The sequence below is a fragment of the Pomacea canaliculata genome, linkage group LG8 (genome assembly GCF_003073045.1).
Source record: "Pomacea canaliculata isolate SZHN2017 linkage group LG8, ASM307304v1, whole genome shotgun sequence".
In the NCBI taxonomy this organism is placed as follows: Eukaryota; Metazoa; Mollusca; class Gastropoda; order Architaenioglossa; family Ampullariidae; genus Pomacea; species Pomacea canaliculata.
This window is the reverse complement of record NC_037597.1, coordinates 27,519,927-27,540,929: the sequence shown is the minus strand read 5'-3', so window position 1 is coordinate 27,540,929 and position 21,003 is coordinate 27,519,927. Positions and strand designations below refer to the sequence as shown.

Here is a 21,003-nt window from a genome sequence, read left to right as displayed (position 1 = left end):
AGCGCGAGTGTGTGGTGTTAGATAAAAGGACTTGGAACCCATGAAAATGTTGTGTTTGTTCTTACATATTAATTACCATTCTCAGTTTTCTAATTTCATTGCCAAGTGCCGTTGTACGAGGAACATGTCTTCGTGATGGCTGTCACTTCAAGAGTCGAGTCCCACACTTGCAGACAACCACTATATCTTTACTATATCTAACACCTAGGTTCAAAAAATAAATAAATAAATAAAAAAAAAAAATAAAAATAAAAAAATTGAAAAAAAAGAAGGAAAAAACCCAGAAGACAATATTTCACACACACACACACGTTTTCACTGTACACTGATTACTTTGTTTTAGTTCCACTAGTGATTGAATGCACAGACATACCGAAACACACATGCGAGCACACAAACACACACACACATGTATTACACATACTTGTCACAGACAAGCATTCAACATTCAGTATTGACTCGTGCCGAGAGGCAGGCGACTGTTTGAGCATAAAAACTGTTTTTCAGGCCTGCGGGATGTTTGGTCAGGGTATGTCTGTACCCGACCCCAGGCATACACTGAGATAAGCCATCGGTTGGGTGGGGCGTGTCGGTCACAGTCGGCACTCGTGCCTGCAGCCACTTCATACCACGTGACCGAGGTGGTGTTGCCGCACCAGATTGTGATTGATGATATCAGTCCTCTTAATCACCGATCGCAACATTGGAGATATCCGATCTCCTTGATTCGAAGATTTCCAGCCGGTGCACAATCGTTGTTGGGCTTTCTTGATGAAAAAACAAACCCTCACAATAATATGTCAACAACGATAACCCTAACCCTGAGTGAATAAACTCTTATTAAATAAACTCTTATTAAAATCAATTCTAGGTTATATACGCATCATCATCATCATCTTCATCACTATCGTCTTCGTCGTCGGCATCGTTACCATCATCGTCAGCGTCGTCGCCATGAAAGTCGTGTCCATGCGAGTGAATAAAACCCCAACTTGTTTCTTTTTGCTCTCTGTCACTTTTGCAGAATTTTCAACTTCCGGTGGGCGAAGTACCTGCCGACACCCTACAACGTAACGATCAGCAAAGGTGACGTACACGTCATTGCGTCACGAGGGTATGTGGACTACGTCCTCAACAGTCGTGTAGCACGTGACTTTTACAAGTGGGTCGCCCCGACTTTCATTCCCGACGAGATTTTCTTCAGCACCCTCAACTACAACCCGCAACTGGGCGTACCCGGGTCGCACACAGGTTAGCGAGTTTTTCTGATATCAATATAAAAGTCTGTTCCTACCCACACGCAAGTAAAATATATTCCACCCAGACAGGGTTACAGAAGTAGATGAGGTGTTGACAACATTGCTTATTTTATTTGTTCTCCGTGAACATAAACTTACAGTCGCATTGTTTTGTTTACTCAAAGGTGACCCTAACGACAAAACAAGGGAACACTTTCACCGCTACAAAGTCTGGTTGTACGGAATTTCCAACTACACGGGTGTGTGCGATGGGAGAGAACTGCGGGGTGTCTGTCACTTCGGGGTGGGTGACGTCCCCCGCATGGTTGTCTCCCCTCACCTGTTCGCCAACAAGTTTTCCTACGACTTCATGCCGCTGGCCTACGACTGTGTGGAGGAATGGTACTGGCACAAGGTTCACCTGGAGAACGTGGGGCAGGCGCCGGCACTGAACCTCACGCCATACGAGATGTCGACGATGGTGACGAAGCGTTACGACGGACCCGTGAAAATCTGGGAGTGAGGGCGCCCCCTGACGGAGTGTGTGGGAGGGGAATGTGGAGAGGAGGAAGGGAAGTGCATGGGCGAAAGATAAATGCAATAGCTTATTTGTTTCCCGTCGACGATGATTTGGATTGTTATATCTTATTCATGTGGTCTCTTTACCTAAAGTCCAAGTGTAACTGATGTGATATCTAATGATGACCCAAAAACCGTTTACAGCAAGTACAGCTGCTACTTTCAAACCATCTCTTTGATAAAAGGAAGTGAGAACACGAGTCTCTTGTTGGTGGTCGCCAGCCAAATCCTCTTAAAATTGTCGCTTCCTGGTCTACCCTCTAATCTGCTGGTCTACTTCCTGTGGTATTTAGTGTCCTAATTAGTGGTGAACTACGGTTAATGTAATTAGCATTGATAGTTAATGTACGACTGTCCACTGGGGTGCTGTCGGTGGGCTGGCTCTAACAGATGTCATGTGATCACTCGATCTATCGTACCGGACACTGTAGGATCTCTAAATTAAGCAAATAAAGATTGTTTATGAAATTTTACTTCCAGTAAACGCCAATGGAAAGAAAAACTGCTGTGCTGTCTTCCACTGGCATAGAAAGATACTTTGGGTAGGGTTAGGGAACGGGTAGAGGATACATATGTACCAACTTCAAAGTAGCAGTAAACAACATCTATATTCCTCAGTACATTTTTTGAGGGGGAGGCTTATCTGTGAAGCCTTGTTTCAAGGAGGTGATTCGTTCCTATGAAATACGTGTTTCTAATGCAACTGTTTGTGAATTGGAGTGCAGCTGGTGCCGAGGGCAGCATTACATCGGTACAAGAGACGCCATGTTGGCCACGTCATCTTTCAAACAGACAATAAAACTGTGGCAAGTACATCCCAGAAACTAAGTGCCACAGTTACCTCGTGTGAAGACAACTACTAGTCGTAGTCTGTGCTTTGGTTTAGCTGCCCGACAAAACTCGGAGGAGGTGGGGGAGAGGGGAGGGTGAGACAAAGGTCAAGAAGTCACAGGCCTGGAACTCTACTGACCCCGCAATTATAATTAGCAGCTGCTGTAAGTGTGGAAGTACTTTGGACCGAGTGAAAGTGAGTGAACCGCAGTACATTGTACATGTAATGCATTACACTTGTAGCATAGTACACGTGTACTACAGTCCACATGTACTTGTACTACAGTCCTCATGTACTTGTACTACAGTCCACCTGTACTTTACTACAGTCCTCCTGTACTTGTACTAAGTCTTCCTGTACTTGTACTACAGTCCACCCGTACTTGTACTACAGTCCACCCGTACTTGTACTACAGTCCACATGTACTTGTACTACAGTCCACCTGTACTTGTACTACAGTCCACCTGTACTTGTACTACAGTCTCCTGTACTTGTACTACAGTCCTGTACTTGTACTTACAGTCCTCCTGTACTTGTACTACAGTCCACCTGTACTGTCCTGTACTTGTACTACAGTCCACCTGTACTTGTACTACAGTCCACCTGTACTTGTACTACAGTCCTCCTGTACTTGTACGTGTACTACAGTCCTCCTGTACTCTACAGTTCACCTGTACTTGTACTTACAGTCCACCTGTACTTGTACTACAGTCCACCTGTACTTGTACTACAGTCCACCTGTACTTGTACTACAGTGTACCTGAACATGTGACACTGTCACAGACACTCGCGTACACGTTGTTGCCTGGACATTTTATTCACAAAACAAGACAGCGAACTCTGCCTGTTTGCAGGTCTATAGATATATATCGATATAAGTATATCGACAAAATTTATTATAGAGTGACTAATTAAAAAGTAAACGATAAAGTAGAACAGTGATTTCTCAGTATACATACATCAGTCCTAATTACTACTTTCTCTCATTACTTATTAAAGTCTCTAATTGCAAACACAGTCCTTAAAGAAAGTTCCTTTTTTTCTGGTTGATTGTTAGACTACTACTACAAGTTTGTAGTCTGGAACTTAGGTCCCTGTTTACCCTCCACACTTGATAGTGTTCTTTTACATCTTTAATTATAGTCACTGCAGTCCGATGTTGCATGTATTAAAGTAAAATATATTCCATAAATAATTTTTTTTTAAAAATCACTGCCAGGAGACAGACGTTAAAACACATCGTGGCTGCCTCCTGGGGACGAGCGAACTCAATCTTCTTGTCCTGCTGCTGTTGGTCAGCAAGTTTTCACCTGTGATGTGAGCGGCTCCTGGCGGCTACTGGGGCCAGATGCTCCACATTGTATTCTCTGCTTCAAATACTTTCTGACATCAGCTCCAAACACTCAGTCCATCTCCCGGCTACGTAGACTGCGCCTATGGACAGCTACAACAAAACCAAATGTACTAATACATATCTATATCTTTAAAAAATACAGGAAAATTTGAACTTATGCAATAAAATTCCAGATACAAAACAATGTCTACACCGCACCTTTGTCAGAAGACGCAGCTTCCTCTCCCTACACGTGGTGTTCCTCCCCTTGTCGTGTCTTCCTGGGAAGGCAAGCGCTGCCAGCGAAGGTTAATTAAAATGGTCTTCTCCCTTTCTCTTCCATTATCTAACTGGAGGGACAGTACATGTTCACAACACTAATGAATACAGCCGCGAGCGGTGCTGGGACAGTTTGTTAGTGAACGCATGACATCGGAGTCCGACTTCAAGCCACATGCATTGGAGGGAACAGGAGAAGCGAAGGTTAACGAGCAAATGGTTACATCGAGGATCACCTTACTGTTATTGTCAAACACTAGATGACCTGTAGGCAGATGTGTTTGTATTTGTGAGCGAAACAACACGATACATGATTGTGACACCACATTCCCTTATCCTTGAATGTCTCACCCACATGCAGTTCTCAGTTTCAGTTTCTAGCCCTGGTCTCTGAGCGTGCAATACAATACATTGCAATGCCATACAAACAATACCATACCATACCATACAATACTATGTCATACAGACATGGGTACCTACAGCCAGACTACCAGAGTGAAAACTCACATGTCAACACATGATCAGAAATACAGAGGATGCCTCCCTGAGGATTTGATGAAAAGAGACTGTCAAGTCCCTCTGCCTGATTCCGGTGTTCTTGGCACAGATACTATCATGGGAGACAGGACTCTTCCTGTTCCAAGAGATAGAAGAAAAAGTGATGAGACTTTCGATGAAGGACTGATAGAACCAGTGAGGATGACAGAGCTGAGAAAGGAAGATCTGAGTTTGTGTAGGAGGTACAGGCGTTGTTGACTTACGGAGGATTGTGTCAGTGCTGATGTCCCATTTAAGTTTGTCATCGAAGATAGTACCTGCACTTGTTTGACACTTCAAATAGAAGCTCTTCAATTCAACGAGTTGTACCCTGACCGGGGAGAGAGAGGAGCCTCCTACCTTTAGCTCACCTCTCGTGGTTCGGATTTGTGTCCTTTGCCTTAGAGAACAGTGATTATTGTTCCCGCAGACTAGCACTGGCTCAACTATTTAGCAGCTGATTATGGGTAATATGTTCAGTGAGTATATAATTATATCCTTTCAAATTATACACCCTTGACGAACCTCTATAATAAGCTAATGAGGTGGGCGACAGGGCCAGCATTACCAGACGACACAACAGGGCTTACAGGCTTGTGGAAATGCTTCATCTTGACATAAGTCGTAAAAGCAGAAACAAAAATTGTTTCCACTCGAAACAGAATTCAGACTGAACAAAAACCAATCACCCTGATATTCAAATTTTTAAAAATGCATACTAAACAATGGCAATTATCAAATAGTTGTTTACGATCACCATCCCTTTTTATTACCCTTTTACCAGAGGCGGCGTTAGGACCACGCGGGGCCTGGGGCCGACCATCATCGCGGGGCCGGGGTCATGGAGTACGTGTATCAACATCCCTATTGATATTATGCCGGAAGCACTGATTTATATACAGTTAGATAGGCTGGATCCATTTCGCGAAATAACCACGAATTTAGTGTTTTAATTGTTGGTAACCTTTTCCACTGTTTGTGACAGTAGCGGTTTTTTCTTAAAGCGAAATAATATGGTTGTAATGGACGGTGACGTGGCCCTGCTGCGCAATGGATACTCTTTCGTTCATACATTCGCCCACACACCTAATTACAACAATTCACTGTAGCTTGTGATAATAATTAAAGAATATAATTTCAGAAATACATGGATAAATTTATACACATCACACATCTGGTTACTAAATGATTTATTACACTTATCTCGCTGATGGTCCTTAGTATTCCACAGATTACACATCCGCATGTAAGAGTTCACAGATTCCAGTGAAGTTTAAGTTCAATAAAATGCAGGTCACTACTAATCCTCAAGTGGCGTCACACACTCACTACCGAAGATGACAAAAGTCAAAAGTCCCTCGGACCTTCACACGCACTACAGATGATAAAACTCAAGGTCCCTCGGACCCTTTAACGTCTGTTACGAGACGGACTTTCTGTCGTTGCCACTCTCTAGCCCACTGCCTGGAAAAGTGAAGCTTCTTTCTCTCCTCCCTACTTTGTTCGTTTTTCGGTGGGGTTTTTTTTCCCGCCGAGGAGGGTGGCCCAAAACCACTACCAAAAGGCGTGGAACAATTCTCTCCCCTGGCCGTACGTCACGCGCGGCCGTCCACGTTAGGTGCTCGGACGAAGTTGACACCGACACTGGACACCGGCAGCGAGATGGGTGTAGCGCCAGCCAGAGGAGAAGTGCCAGCTTGGCCCGCACACCATGTTTTGTCCAAGCAACCAACTTAACGACTCTAATCAAACATTACAAAGTAACTAAACACAGTAAACACACTACACCTTATAAAAGACAATATGTAGAAAATACAAAAAGACAATATGTAGAAAATACATTTTCTACAATGGTGACGATAACTTAATAAACTGCTTGTTATTATTGTCGGGCTTAACGTGAAGACATGGGTTCAATAATATGCTTCATTAGAACTTAGAAGTGTTTTCTGAACATAAATTTTTTTGTCACAACTTGTTTAACACAGCTGGCAGTCATAAAGATGACCTCGGGTAAGGTGACCAGACGTTTCGGGGGCGAAAGGAGGACACGTGCCGATGATGATGTCGTCACCGACAAAGAACGCCGATAGACAGGGGGGGGGGCGCTGTGGGGGACTTTCCTCTGACTTTGCCGAGTAGTGATGCTTCAACGGCAGATCTGTGCACGCCACTACAGTATTCCATTTAAAATAGAAAACCGGTATTCAAAATTTAAATATAATAATATTCCTACCTTATCTCCCGCTCAGCCAACTTTGCGGACGTGCAGGTGAGGCGCTGTATCAATTATCGTGCCGACGATGGTCCGGCTCCTTCGTCTTCTTGCGAGGCTGTTGCCTCCAAACCGTACTTCATAGACCGTGAATCTCCTTGTAAAGTTTCGGTCATTGCAAGATAGTGTCATAAATTTTTCCACAAGGATTTCCTGAATTTTCGCTGTCAAAGTTGCACCTCACTATTAAAAGTCCTTTCAGTGTTTCCATCTTTAACTGTCTTTTCACTGGAGATGTTCGTATCGTCGCCGACATTAGATCTGTACTCAAAGAAAAGGATTACTGGAAGGGAATTAAATGCCGGGCAGCGGAAAACACGCGAGAGGACGAAATGCCGAGATGAGGGGAAACGTGCTGACGTAGACTTGATGAGATGGCAGGGTATCTAATGTACCCGGGACCGCGGTTGTGAAGGGGGCCTGGCCTTGGTTAGTGGATTGTTTCCAAAGGTCTGAAGAAGGAACACCCAAGCATTACACCTGCAGATGTTAATTAAGGTTCAAGTCTGCAGTATACAATTTCCAGACCTAAGATAGGCGGGGCCGTCGGGGTAGCGGGCCAGGTGTCAGAAAGCCGCTGGACACTGTAATGTGATAACTAGTATAGGGCTATAGTGTTGGTGTCTCACTTCTGCTCTCTCCACGAAACAGGCGGACGCGCTGGTAAGCAGACTGTCAGAAGGTCGAATGGGTAATTGTAGGGTGTGTTTGCGGTGAGGTATGTCGAGACGAGTAGCCGGCCTTTGGCGGCACTGGACCGTCGGGTGGACAAAAGGCCAGGAAGTCTCACCACTGTTTATCTCCCTTGGAATAAGTAAGCCCGTGACCGCGGATCGCTTACATCACGACGGACATAGATAAAAGTCAGATTGGAATGCGGGATGGTAGTGTCGGTACAGGGGATCTCTCAGAGAACGGGAGAGCATCAATCGGCCTACGCCCGTTAATTACAGAAGTCTGCGACGCCCCTGAAGCAGGACAATAGCGGTACCTGTTATTGTCACCCGCTGGACACAGGTAGTGAATAGGAAGCCAGACTGGACGACGCCATAGTCGCAGATTGCGTCGCTAGTGTGGGTGGGGGTAAAGAGGGGGTGTAGTTTGGGCTGGAATAAGCCCCAGTGACCACCTGTCTATCATGCGTTAGCTATGTATGATTGGTTATAGCTAGGTAGCAGAATGGTTGAAGGTAAGACTGAAGTATGTTTGACCAATCGCGAGAGAGGATGATCCTCGCAGACGAGGATTTAGTAGTGTGATCGGTCAAGACTCGTGGTCTTTTCGCACTGGTACTCGAGGAGGAAGGTTGTAGCCGAAATCTGTTCAGGGCTGTTCAGATTCTCTGCTGTGAGTTTGTCTGGGAATCGTGACAACTGCAGCACAACCGACTCAGAGGTGTGGAAGACCCGCTCTGTCGCAGAGTGTACGACGCTTCATCTCCAGTATCTGTTTGGTCGCAAACAGTAGAAGGAGGCTGGTAGATAAGTGTCGGTCCTGTAGGCGCTGTTAAGCTTGAGACAGCAGTCCGGCCTAGGGACGTGAGACAGACACGTGGTGGCACGCGGTGGTGCCAGAGTCTCAGCGCTTGCGAGGGAGTCAGCTACGATCGACGGAGCATCATCAACGGATTCTCGGACGTCAGCATCGGAGGGGCCCCTCAAGTGACTAGGGACTTGTGTGTAAAGATAAGTGGCGTGTGGTGTGTGCAGTGTGTAGTTTGATTAAGATTAGTTGAGTCGTGGCTCGTTAGATATCTGGACTAGAAGGAGGAGAACAATTAGGATAACGGGACACCCTAGATAACGACCATATGGTTATATTGAAATTGTATCATTTTACCATAATTTGTATAATCCTCTCGATGATTAATAACCTTCTTTTATACGCTAAATTGCCTTGAGTTGTTCATTGGGATATGAGTGCTTGGGGGCTCGAGCTAATTAAAAGGGTTAATTGATAAGCAATTTAGTGTGAGAGCACGCGGTAAATGTCGACGTGATTTGGTAGAGGTATCGAGAGTGTGATAGACCGAGGGACGGAATCACAACCTCTACCATCTCCACTGGCTCTTCCCCAAGAGTTTTGCGACAGACACAATGATTTATGGCGCATGAACCGTTTAGAAGAATGTTCGTGCATTGAGGTCGCTGGATTAATGTGCCACTTGGGGGAGCTGCAAGCAAGTTGGAATCAACAGTAAAGAGGTGGATATGTTACTGATGTATGACCACTCTGTGAATGAAGAGGATGGGGCCTGCCACTGGCGCTACAACCTCTAAGCCCGAAGTGAGAGATGGCAAAGAAGCTTGTTTCCCATAGTTACTTCACGACACAATGAAACTTTCTCTTCCCGTCTCTCCATCACCAAGCAAACTACATTAGTCTACAACTCTATACCAGGGGTGGGCTTCAGTACGGCCTGTGGATGCCTCGTATATCGGCATCGTCTGCCAAAATGTAAAATGCACCTGTTTTCATTTTTTTAAATCAGCCTAGCTTAATTTGCTAAAAAATTATTTTATAAAATATAACAGAGTTAGAAATCGGCAGTCCGTAGCATTCCAACACAGACAAAGTAAACAGATAACAAAATAATAACTGACATGTCTGATGGAGTCGTTAGCGGCTGCCTTCAAAGGAAAGTGAGCGACTTCAAACAGCTTCACTTTACACAACAAAGTCGGCAGGTGAAAGCCATTGTGTACTTATTTGTTGTCCATTCCATTATCACTAGGTTTGGGGTGTAGTCACCTGTTGGCGTGGGTTGATACTGGGAAGTGGGGCAACCGTAACCAAAGAAGCTGACACCTTAAAGATGGACGACCAGACGACCACCGGCGATGTACCAGCGGCGCGTGCAGTAAGATATCGGCCGGCAGGTCATTATCGCCAGGGGGGCAAACACCGGAGCCCGCAGAGCGACGAAAAAGAAATCGGGATCAACAAGACAACGCCAAAAGGCAAAACCCAAAACCAAAGGCGCGGATGCGAATCAGAGTACGATATTTGTAAAGACAAGCGGGACATTGTGGACTTGACAAAAAACGGGACATTGGGACATTTTATGAGCAGGCGGGACACGAGGTCAAAAGCAGGTCTGGTCACCTTACCTTGGGGCTGAAGCGTGGGGCCCCTTCGAGAGCGGGGCCTGGGGCGGCCGCCCCATTTGCCACCCCCTAACGCCGCCGCTGCCTTTCACACTGCAGGATTGTTCAGGGCTATACATTTGTAGAATAGCCGACTGATAAGCCCCACACCCACCAAGATAAGACCAATAGAAAATAGACTGTCAGTAGGTTGCGGCCCCTTGCACCACGGCGTCCCTTCGTTTTGACTGGTGCATGGATGAGGACGGAAGTTCCCAAGAATTTTCAAATTCAAGTTGGCTTGTTAGCTTCGAGTGTGTTTGAGTGAATTCAACTCGCGTTATGTTCCTCTTCTTTTCCTTCTGCTGCACACGGCACTTAGCTGACCCCAGAGCCCACAAAATACTGTTGTCTTCTGTGTTCTTTGTTGATTCGCTCAGCTCAGGATCGGGTGTTTCTTTGTCTCGACTGTGTAACACAAAACCGGCTTTTGCTCGGAATATCATTCTTTGGAAGTGTAAAAGTGAACCTTATTCATTCAGACAAGGACAAAGTTTGAGCCACAAGTATCTGGGTAAATATAGAAGGTAAGTAAATTTCTATGACTTATTTACAGTTTATACAGAACAAAGACCAGTTGATGACAGCAAATTACTTATGTCTTAGTCCTAATCCTTTCTGCCCTATCTCTAAACAATTCAATTAAAAGAGAAAAAGATGTATAAAATTACATAATCATGATTCCATTTAGTCATCCACATTAACACGCGAAATACGTAAACCTCACATAATGACAATTCTCGTTCATCTGTCTGTAGTTAGTAATATCAACAAGTTTTATTGTGTGGATTAGATGAGGTTACACAGTGCCATTCAGAGACCGCGGCGTAGCGTGTCTAACAGGTACAACCATCAACCTTCGAATACTGACCGGTACATATCCCCCACCTAAGTTCACACCTGACTAAAATGCACTGTCAGTTTAAAAATGTTCGTTTTAGTGCTCTTTTGTACTAATGTATGCATTTTATTGTGTAATCATAGAATGATTTATATATCTTTGCAATTTGTTTGTAGTTATTGAAGAAATCCTAACACCAGAGAGAAAAATATTCGGTAAAAACCAAAGCATTTCATTTATATTATCATGAAGAGTTGATGTCTAAATAATTTAATATATACAGTTTAAAATTCTATATCTGTTGAATGTATTCTAGCTATACAATTTCACCCCAGAATATAGAAATGCTTTCTTTTGGAGTTTTGGAGATGTGAAAGGTCGGCCTACTGGAAACCCCGATAGTGAATACACACAAGTGTGTCTGTGCACATTGAGCATTTCACTGACTTTGAAGGCCTCAAAACAAAGAATTGAGCTGAAATGTTAATACAACATGTATCGCTTGGTACAAAGACTTCCCCTTTGTATGTTATGTGCGCTTGTTGATGTTTACCTTCAGCAGAAGTCAACAACTGAAACTGGTTCTGGCCAAGCTACTTTACTTAAAGGATGAAAGGATGAAATACGGAAAACTTAATTTACTCCGGACACATTTAACTAAGTAAAAGATAATAAATACTAAATAGGAAACGCGGCTTCTGATCAGGGAAGAACATAAACTTAAACTGAGAGGATTTTCCTCGTGCGTTCCTTTAGAGGATCCGACACTGCAAATGTGAGATGGTAGCAAGAGCGATGTAAACAGTGCGATACAGCTTGTCAACTATACATGACGTGTTAGGTGATTAGAGATAAAGAGACCGTAGTTCACATAAAATATAAAAATAGACTAAACAGCCACCTGATAGTCCAGAAATGCGTCATCAGACCATAAAATAGCAATTTCGATTTAACTTAGAATGAAATGCACGTTCATGGCCTGCTGAAGTATCACCGATACTAACTCTAGATCGCACGAACGGGGGAACATCAATTACCTCAGCGTTCGGCCTGCAGGCTACAGAAGACAGACCCTGTATCCCCCCCCAAACAATCAAATGTTAATGAGATCGAACCCGCTGTGAGGCAGATGCGGCCTTGGAGGATATGCGGGTCAGTGCGTGATGTGGCGGCCTACAAAGATTCAAGATTATTCTTTCCTTCTCTCAGTGGATATTCAGTAGATATGTGTAGATAGGTATGCATATTCAATAAGGTTGACATCTATATTTATAAGCTCTCTCTCTCTCTGACTTACAACCCCCCTCACCACACAAACAAAGCAAACCTGCATCCCTCACGTGCTCCACCAGTCGTCCAGTCCTACCGACAGACCAGACGACAGCCCTATAAGCAGGATACCCAAGCCACTGGTTGTACTCGTCATCTGTCAGTTAAATGTCGTGTGTGTGTGTGTGTGTCATACACTTACCAACCCCACAAAAACAGCAGGTTTCCCCCCAAATAAAACCACCCTCGAACATAAGGCTCGACTGTTCTTCGAAAGACAAGAGTTACCGGAACTGTTTTATTCGTCTGAACTCTGTCACCTATGTTATTTTTTCCTATTATCATATCTGGGGGATTTTGTCCAAGAAGGGGCCATTTCGAACCTAACAAGCAGTTTTCAGGAACTACTTTGTCCTCAATGCCGCCCTGTCTCAGCATGCGGTGTTCTATGACTAGGTCGCGAAAAAATGTTTCTAGTCGCCTTGTGTATTGTTGTACCCTGAGTTAATGTTTCGTCGTGCCCCACAGATGACCTCCTCAGTCAATAGGCTCCCCAGCCCCGGCCACATTCAAGCGTTGAGAACGACAATTTAAGACAGTAAACCCGTGGCTGTAATGTGCATTTAAACTTTTTTTCCATTGAAAGGTTGGAGGAGGTGAGTGGGGGTTGTCCACGTGTCATCAGCATGGGTTCAGGTGAAGGTGAAGCTGGGTGGCTGAAACAGTTCAGTCCACAGTGTGTGTGAGTTGCTCACTAAGAGAATTCACACCGACCAGCCGATGCCAATCACAAGTCCAACATGAGGAGGATGTCAGATAAGACAAAAACACCCCCGAGCTCTGCCTCCTCCAGCCAGTTAGACGAAGGGTAATCAGCCTTAAATAATATTTACAATGCCCATCTAGCTATAAAAAATTGATGTGTATGTATATTTGGAAAGGAAAACAAGAGGTGTGAGTCTTGGTCTATTTTATGGACGAGGTGATACAGATGTACACTAATCATACCCGTTGTCTGTGTAAGTGTGTGCATCATGCACGAGATCATTCTTGCGCGAGCATCCTTTCCGTTTGCCTCATACAGGTACCGTGGACACAGAACACTCCGAGAACGCGGCTGTTTCTTGTCGGAAAATGGTTGATAGTTGAATAAATACTGATTGTACTTGTAATAGCTCTGACACAGTTTCTTTTACTAACTTCTTTCAGTCAAAAGGTAGTGTTGTTCTGTGGCACTGAAAAAGATCGCTGAATTAAAACACAAATCTGACAAAATTATGGAAGAAATAAAAAAATCATAAGGATATGATTTTTATAACATGTCAGTCTCACAATGGTGGACAGAAACAGTGTGTTCAATTAAAATATACTAGGTCTGGAGGATGAAGTCTACATTAAAAAGTTCATCGATAAAAGATGGGCAAGAATCCCACCATGTCCTTGTAAACCTCACATAATTTAAGGACAAAAATACTCAATTGACATAAACACAGAAAGACGGTGTTGCAGAAATATTTGTCGGTGAGATTTTACCTTCCTAATGAGAGATCATTAACCCATCAAGAAGCCATTTCTTTGTTTGAACATCCTCATTATTTAGGATTGAGTGTGTTTGACTCATTGACAAACGGATTGAAGGAAGGACGAACCAGCGAGTGGCTGTTAGGCAGACAAGGACAGAAGTCAGCTTGGAGAAATGCACCCCGGACCTTTATGACCACCCGTGTCTTCAGTCAATAAAACCTTCACACCCACTCACACCTGCTTCGCAACAAGTGTTTCGGATTATTTCATGAAAGGCATAAGGGTGTTTTCTAGAGAGGTCTGTAGTAAGCTCAGTATTTTCCATACTAGAAGCTTCGTTATTGAAACTAAGCAACATCCAGATGCTCTGCCAGACTACACCATGTACCTCTTCTCCTGTCTTCATAAATGTGTGTCCTCGGACTTTGAACTTACACAAGGAGAGAATATTCTCGTAGAGTTGGTCAATTTGTTTTCAGCTGTTTAGAGGATATTAATGGTGTTTACACTACAATGTTCATTCAACAGGGCATTGGCTTCATCAGGCAGAAATCAACGTTCATAAAAGTAACAATACCTGCCGACACAGGCAGCGCGCAAACGCCAGAAATCACGTGACCTTCCCTCTATAAATAGGACAATATGGGTTGTTGTGTTGTCACAATGAGCTGAGGGGTATGCAAATCGCCAGGGTGCAGACAGACTCTGACATTGCCCCACCTGGGGTCGATACCTGCAGACTCCGCCATGACAGCTTTAGTGGGATGTCAGAAGGTGCATTTTCTTGAAGAATAGCTCGGAAAAACGGTGAGTTTGCTTGGTTTGCTCCAAATATGTCTTCCTGACTTTGTTTTGCGATGTAGCGTGATCTGTAGAGTAGATGGCGATTTCTGTGAGAGCAGATTTGAAGGCGGATGTACAAAACACAAGTAAATGTCCTTGTTTTCATGCAAATTACATTACAACAGTTCTTTGTTCTTCCCTAAAACACACACAAGGACAAACACGTATGGACAGGTTTTTGTCCTCAACTGCTGCAGTTCCACAGGACGAGAATATTTCAGTAGAATTGGTAGTTTTGTTTTAAACTATTGTAAGGATGTTTTTGGTGTAGTTTCGTGTACAAACTGACAAACCGCAATAGAAAGAACTTTTACCCTATACAGGATAAGAAGGTTTGACAATTCATGGGCGATGACAGCAGTGATGACTGCTGGGACACAGCTCACATAATCAAAAAAAAAAAAAAAAACAGTTTCAAAAATAGTGGTTTTGTATCAACGATTGTGAACATATTGTAATCACATTGCCGCAAAATCTAGTTACAACTATGAACTATCTGCTACCTTTACATCGACATTAAAGTGGTCTAAGTATTATATGTAGTACATAAGTATGTTGATAATATATCTGAAATATTAGTATGTTGTCAATATAGATAGAGCTTAAGAATAACGGCAATCTATTTAAAATATAAATATTTTGACAAAATATACGGAACTTACATATGCTAAACTCTGACTGAAATATAAGTATAGCGGCAATCTACTTTGAATAAAGGTATGTTGACTGTGTTTCCGAACCTTCAATCACAAACATAAAAACGTAAACGTAAAATATTAATAAATAAAAATATTAAATATTAATAATAAAATAAAATCCATATGTCTCTACAGACTTCTATAGACCAGACACTTGGGACTTGGGAGTGGAAAAAGTAAGAGGATAAAGAGAACTCTAAAAATTATTTGTGGCAGATCCTCACCGGTAACGGACTGAATTTTCTGCTAAAAGTTTAGCTCTTGCTCGTCGGGTGCGTTGTCTAATGTCTACCTCCTGTTGTGTTCTTTCCGCCATCTGTTACATACCCGCACTTAGTCGACCCTTGGAATCCACAAACAAACCTTAAGAGGTCTTGTTGTAATATATTTGTGGTGAATGGGCTGACTAGAAGTCCGTCTGTACTCCGGACAGTCAGCAGATAGGAGAAATACTTGAAGTTTAACGGATAAATATTGTCATTAAAGTGACTGTTGATGGATGAATGAAAGTGGAAAGGTTGGAAGGAAGAAGCCCACTAAACCAAATAACGATTTCCAACTTTAAAGACCCCATTGCAACTGAAGTGATTCCCTCGTGTTATTACATAACTGTCTATGACCAAGACGACCAAAAAAAACTTTCAATCAACCTGTAGTGTCCATTCTGTATGGTGCAAGAAAAGATGTCTAGACAAAATTATATGAACCGACGGGGATATCGGATGACAAATTATTTCGCCGTTACGTTGCGAAACAGAAATAAATTTGACGCAAGTTTGAAATGTGACGGAAACACTGAAGGTCCAGGGCGGCCTTACAAAGATAAACCTGTCTGATTCTTGCTCATACCTGGTCTGATAAGACTCACGAAATAGAATGATGGCCGATTGGGGATTCATTACCTAGTTACCCCTCACCTGCTGTAGTCTAACCTGGTCTTGATTCCACAGGACATGTATCAGTCAGCGCGAGTCAAGGTAACATGATTTGTCACATTGTCCATGTGGCAGTCTTCTGTTTCTTTGCCTGTGTCGTGAACTCCGGGGAAAGAGCACAGGAAGGAGGTCAGAGGTTGCGATTCCAGCTGCCTCGGGCTGTTCACATTCTCGTGACACCTCTACCAACTCGCGCCGACATAAACGTGTACACGCACACTTACACTAAACTGCTAATTACACTTTAATTGACTCAGAGCCCCCAGCGTACCTCCCCAATAAACAACACAAAGCAATTTAGTGTATTAAAGAAAGTTATTAATAATCGAGAGTATTTTCAACAATTTACGGATGCAAGAGGATGCAATCTCAAAATATGGCCGTTATCTAGGGTGTCCCGTTATTTATCTATCCCTGGTCTAGCTAACGTGAGCCACTCATTAGCTTAACTAATACACACAACACACAAACTCCTGTAACACACACCCACTTATCTTCCACACAAAAGTCTCTTGTCACGTGAGCGGCCCCTCCGATGTTGACGTCCGAGAATCCGTTGGTGTCCTCCGTCGATTGTAGCTGACTCCTTCACGAGAGCTGAGACTCTGGCACCACCACGTGCCACCACGTGTCCGTCTCGTCCTCTAGGCGGGACTGCTGTCTCGAGCTTACCAGCGCCAGGACCGACACTTATCTATCATTAATTATCTACCAGCAGGAGAAGTTACATCGTGACAAACTCGACACAGTCAGACTGGTCTTTAAATAACAACATAACAGCGAGAAAGTAGACAGGGGTGGCGGGCACGAGCCAGTGTGCGCTGAAACATGAAGATGCGGGTGGTGAGGTAAGTTTTCACGATAAACCACCCACACTGTACACTATAAGACTATACTGTACACTGTAGGACCTTACTCTGCACTATCACACCACTTTGTCCACTGTATATTGTAACACTACATCATGCGCTGCATACTGTTACATCACAAATGTACCATGTGACACCACACTGTACACTGTATATTGCAAAACAACAGTGTACAGTGTATACTGTAACACCACACTATACACCGGACTGTCTGTTTCTCTGTCAAGATAGTATCGGAATGATAATGCAGAAATTAACTTAATTAAAAATTACAAAAATGACAAACACCTCGCCACATTAATTTCCCAAAGTTTGTTTGAGATTCTGCCCTCCAAGCCATTGCGGGAAAATAGCTTTAAGTCATTGTGCAGTAAGAAAGCTAGAAATATCTTGAAATTTTAAAAAATTCTCCTTTGTTGTTGCCGCTGAGCAGCGTTAAGGTCGCACACCTCCAGGTTCTTTTGTCCTGCTTCGCTCTTCACTCAGCAGCATTTTCTACAGAGAACCTGTGATACCTGTCAACGTGGGAACCTAGTTGAGCATTTTGTTATGTCTCTATATATATATATCATTCTAAAACGTATAAAATGAAAGACAAGGAAAATTTGTAAGTGGAGCATAAACTTTTATCTAAACTTTTTTATTGCAGGTTAGCAATGCGCAGGAAAACCATCGTGCTGTTAGTCGCCATCATCAGTCTTTGTGTAGTTCTGCTACAGTTTGTTGTCAAGAGAAATAACCTGTTACAGTTTGAAATCCTCGGGAAGAATACGCAAGACACAAAGAGTGGGACTCCGCAAACAAACCAAGACTTGAGCCCTTGACTGGAAGTGACAGAAAGTGGTCATCTGTCTGACTTGTTTCAAAACGAACAAAAGGAATGGGTTATGAAGAGTGTTGTGCGCACTAGAAGCACCGCCCTCTCCCCGAAGGTGGATGCTGTCACTAGCACAAGATCTGGGGAACGATTGAACAGGAACTGAGAGCTGCTCACGACTACCAACAGTCTAACGGACACAACCCACCAAGAATGTCCGCCATTACTTAACAGGAGACAGCCAACTGCACGAGTTATCTCCTCAATGGAGGCTTCCTGTCTGCGTCGGTTGACGAGAACGAGTTGTCTTCCCTCTGGCATTTAGCCTGATGGTGCACTCTAATGTCGAGCAGGTGTGTGTCTGACAGCAAACACTAGTGTATGTTGCGATTCTTATCTATTATCGCCATCTTAGTTGTCGTCATTATTGTTCTCTTTTCTCTCACTCGCTCTCCATTCCAAAATTTAAAAACCAAAGTAATGTTTTGCGGCAAGCGTTGCAAATGTTTTGAACAATTTATTCCGCTAAGCCTTGTGAAAGAAAAGAGTAACATCTTCTAGAACTATTAAATTAAATGAGGCCAAAAATAATTTGAAAAAAAGGATTGCGGATAAAATGTCTGCTGAATGTGTTTGATTGTCTGCTATATTCTATGAGTTGGCTCGTCAGAAATTATTGTTTGATAATGTACTTTGTGTGGCTACTGCTCCGCTGGAGTGTATGAGATGTATTCTATGTTACTCAGATACTGGGGACTGGGTTTATCGTCTTTTCTTCTTTATGAGTCATGTCTATGATAATCATCATTATCACCATTTAATCATCTTGTTATCATGCACAATCCTCACTCACTATGGGAGTAGCACGGACAAAGTATCCCGTAGCCAGCACGTGCTTTAACATTCTCACATATTATTTGTCCCATTCAACAAGCATGTGGTACCCAAACTGAGCGATGTTTCAAACTTAGTCACATGAGCTCATAAGGCCAAGGTCTATTTTTAACCTATGCAAAAATATCTTTTGAAATATCCTTATCACAAGGTTTATTAAATCTGTCCGGTACTCATTTTGTCTGTGCTAAAATCCTATTGGGATTCTACCAGCACAGTAAAACTGCACCTGCTGTCATTGTCAGTGAACATTGTCATTGTCAGTGAAAATTGTCATTGTCAGTGAATATTGTCATCGTAAGTGAACATTGTCATTGCCAGTGAACGTTGTCATTGTCAGTGAACATTGTCATCGTAAGTGAGCATTGTCATTGTCAGTGAATATTATCATTGTCAGTGAATATTGTCATTGTCAGGTGGAGCGGCTGTTACGGGCAGTGTACCGCCCACACAACGTGTACTGCATCCACCCCGACAACAAGTCCAGCGACGACTTCCACTCCAGTCTGCGCTTCATCGCCGGTTGTCTTCCCAACGTCAACATCGTCGAGCGCCCCCTGAGTGTGGAGTGGGGCAAATACTCCGTCTTACAGGCGGTAATATATGTTCAACAGCCACAAGAATGATAATAATACTCAATGTGCATCGTAGACTTGATTTTCAAAGTAGACAAAAAAAAAAAAAAAATAGAATAGATTTTCAGGTAGAATTCCTTTAACAAATTAAATAGTTATGACAACTCTATTTACTATACTTATCTTGGAAATCAGCTTCACTCTCCCATTCTCTTTCCCTCATAGATCACATAAACACAGAAGTAAGAGATATCCATTTTGTAGTTTGCATTCCAATCTTCTTTATCATCTACCTGTAAGTAAGAGATATCCATTTTTTTCAGTTTGCATTCCAATCTTCTTTATCATCTACCTGTCATGTGCATGTTGAAAGAACAAGATAAGACTAGCTTTAGTGCCTTAAACATCAGTTCTCTTCAGTAACAAAAAATCTTGTCAGTTCCTCAATTTCATTTGTACGAGACACATTTATATTTATATTTACACATTATGCTTCAGGAAACAGGCATTTATACTTTCTTCGCTCCCTTTCTTATGCATGTATGCATATGCACACACACACACCAGCCACAGCATTCACAGACATTCAGACAAATTTTTATGTAAAGTTTCAGTTAGCTTATTCTAAATTTAAAATATTCACAGGAAGAAAATATAAATTCTTTCAGATCAACACTAGTCCCAGATGATTTTCTTGTATTTCGTGTTAAATTGGAAGATTGACCATCTTTTATGCCATATTTTTCTTATTATTATTTTCATTGTTGCTGTTGTTGTTATTAGTATTATTACTATTATTATAATTAAGCAAAATTAGCAAGCACATCACATGGAAATTTTTACAAGGCAAAACATCCCTCTACCCATTTCTCTTTTTCTTGTAACAAAAAAGAATTAATTGTGTGACAGCTAATAAACATTTCTTGATGCATGTCTACAAATAGTGCTAATCTTCACACTGATAAGATTCCTTCACCACCTGATTTGTTTTTTCCCCAGGATGTAGAATGCATGCGGTTGCTATGGAAACACCCTCGCAAGTGGCGATACTTTATCAACTTAACAGGTCAAGAGTTTCCCCTGAAGACCAACAAGAGATCGTTCGCATTCTTCAGACTTTCAATGGGGCCAATGACATCACCAGGAACTCACGAATAAAGTCAGTTCTTTTTCTTCTTTTTTTTCGTGTCCATTTTAAACAAGTCACTGAGTGTGTGGAACTATAGTAAAGGTCATCTTTGCAAAGGCACACCTGCTGTTCACGAAGAACAGAGTTGACACATTACAGACAGGATTTAACGGTCAACATTCACTACCTTCCACTTGGAAAAAGACAAAGAAGACAGCGTCAGCATCATACAAAAACGAAACAGATTAAGAGCGTGCTATGTGAAGAATTCAGAGCAAGTATTCAACATAAAACCTAAATTTCACTTCTAGGACCTTTACAGACAATAAAAGCCGTCTTGCAAACTTAAAATACAGAGTTATCTATTGCAAAACCCTTTCGCTGAAGGAT

General features: G+C 42.7%; 1 protein-coding gene and 3 long non-coding RNA genes across 5 annotated transcripts in view; 3 read left to right on the top strand and 1 right to left on the bottom strand.

Annotated features, from left to right (window-relative positions):
* LOC112570429 (N-acetyllactosaminide beta-1,6-N-acetylglucosaminyl-transferase-like) overlaps positions 1–21,003 on the top strand; it is a 39,629-nt gene that overhangs the window by 8,618 nt on the left and 10,008 nt on the right. The window contains exons 5-6 of one of the 2 annotated variants that reach the window (XM_025248845.1): positions 1,025–1,251; positions 1,424–1,749. In XM_025248845.1, coding sequence (XP_025104630.1) covers positions 1,025–1,251; positions 1,424–1,749 — 553 coding nt within the window. Of the gene's footprint in view, positions 1–1,024; positions 1,252–1,423; positions 2,286–21,003 lie in introns of those variants that run through there. The other variant, XM_025248844.1, reaches the window with a different exon arrangement.
* LOC112570432 lies at positions 3,451–5,549 on the bottom strand. Its single transcript, XR_003100630.1, has 2 exons — positions 4,202–5,549; positions 3,451–4,093 (listed from the first exon to the last, which is right to left on the bottom strand). It is a non-coding gene; the product is annotated as an uncharacterized LOC112570432 (long non-coding RNA).
* Positions 10,321–18,001, top strand: LOC112570430. The gene is made up of 3 exons (XR_003100628.1): positions 10,321–10,746; positions 14,382–14,660; positions 17,848–18,001. It is a non-coding gene; the product is annotated as an uncharacterized LOC112570430 (long non-coding RNA).
* On the top strand, positions 18,374–20,610 carry LOC112570431. The gene is made up of 3 exons (XR_003100629.1): positions 18,374–18,394; positions 19,326–19,505; positions 20,484–20,610. It is a non-coding gene; the product is annotated as an uncharacterized LOC112570431 (long non-coding RNA).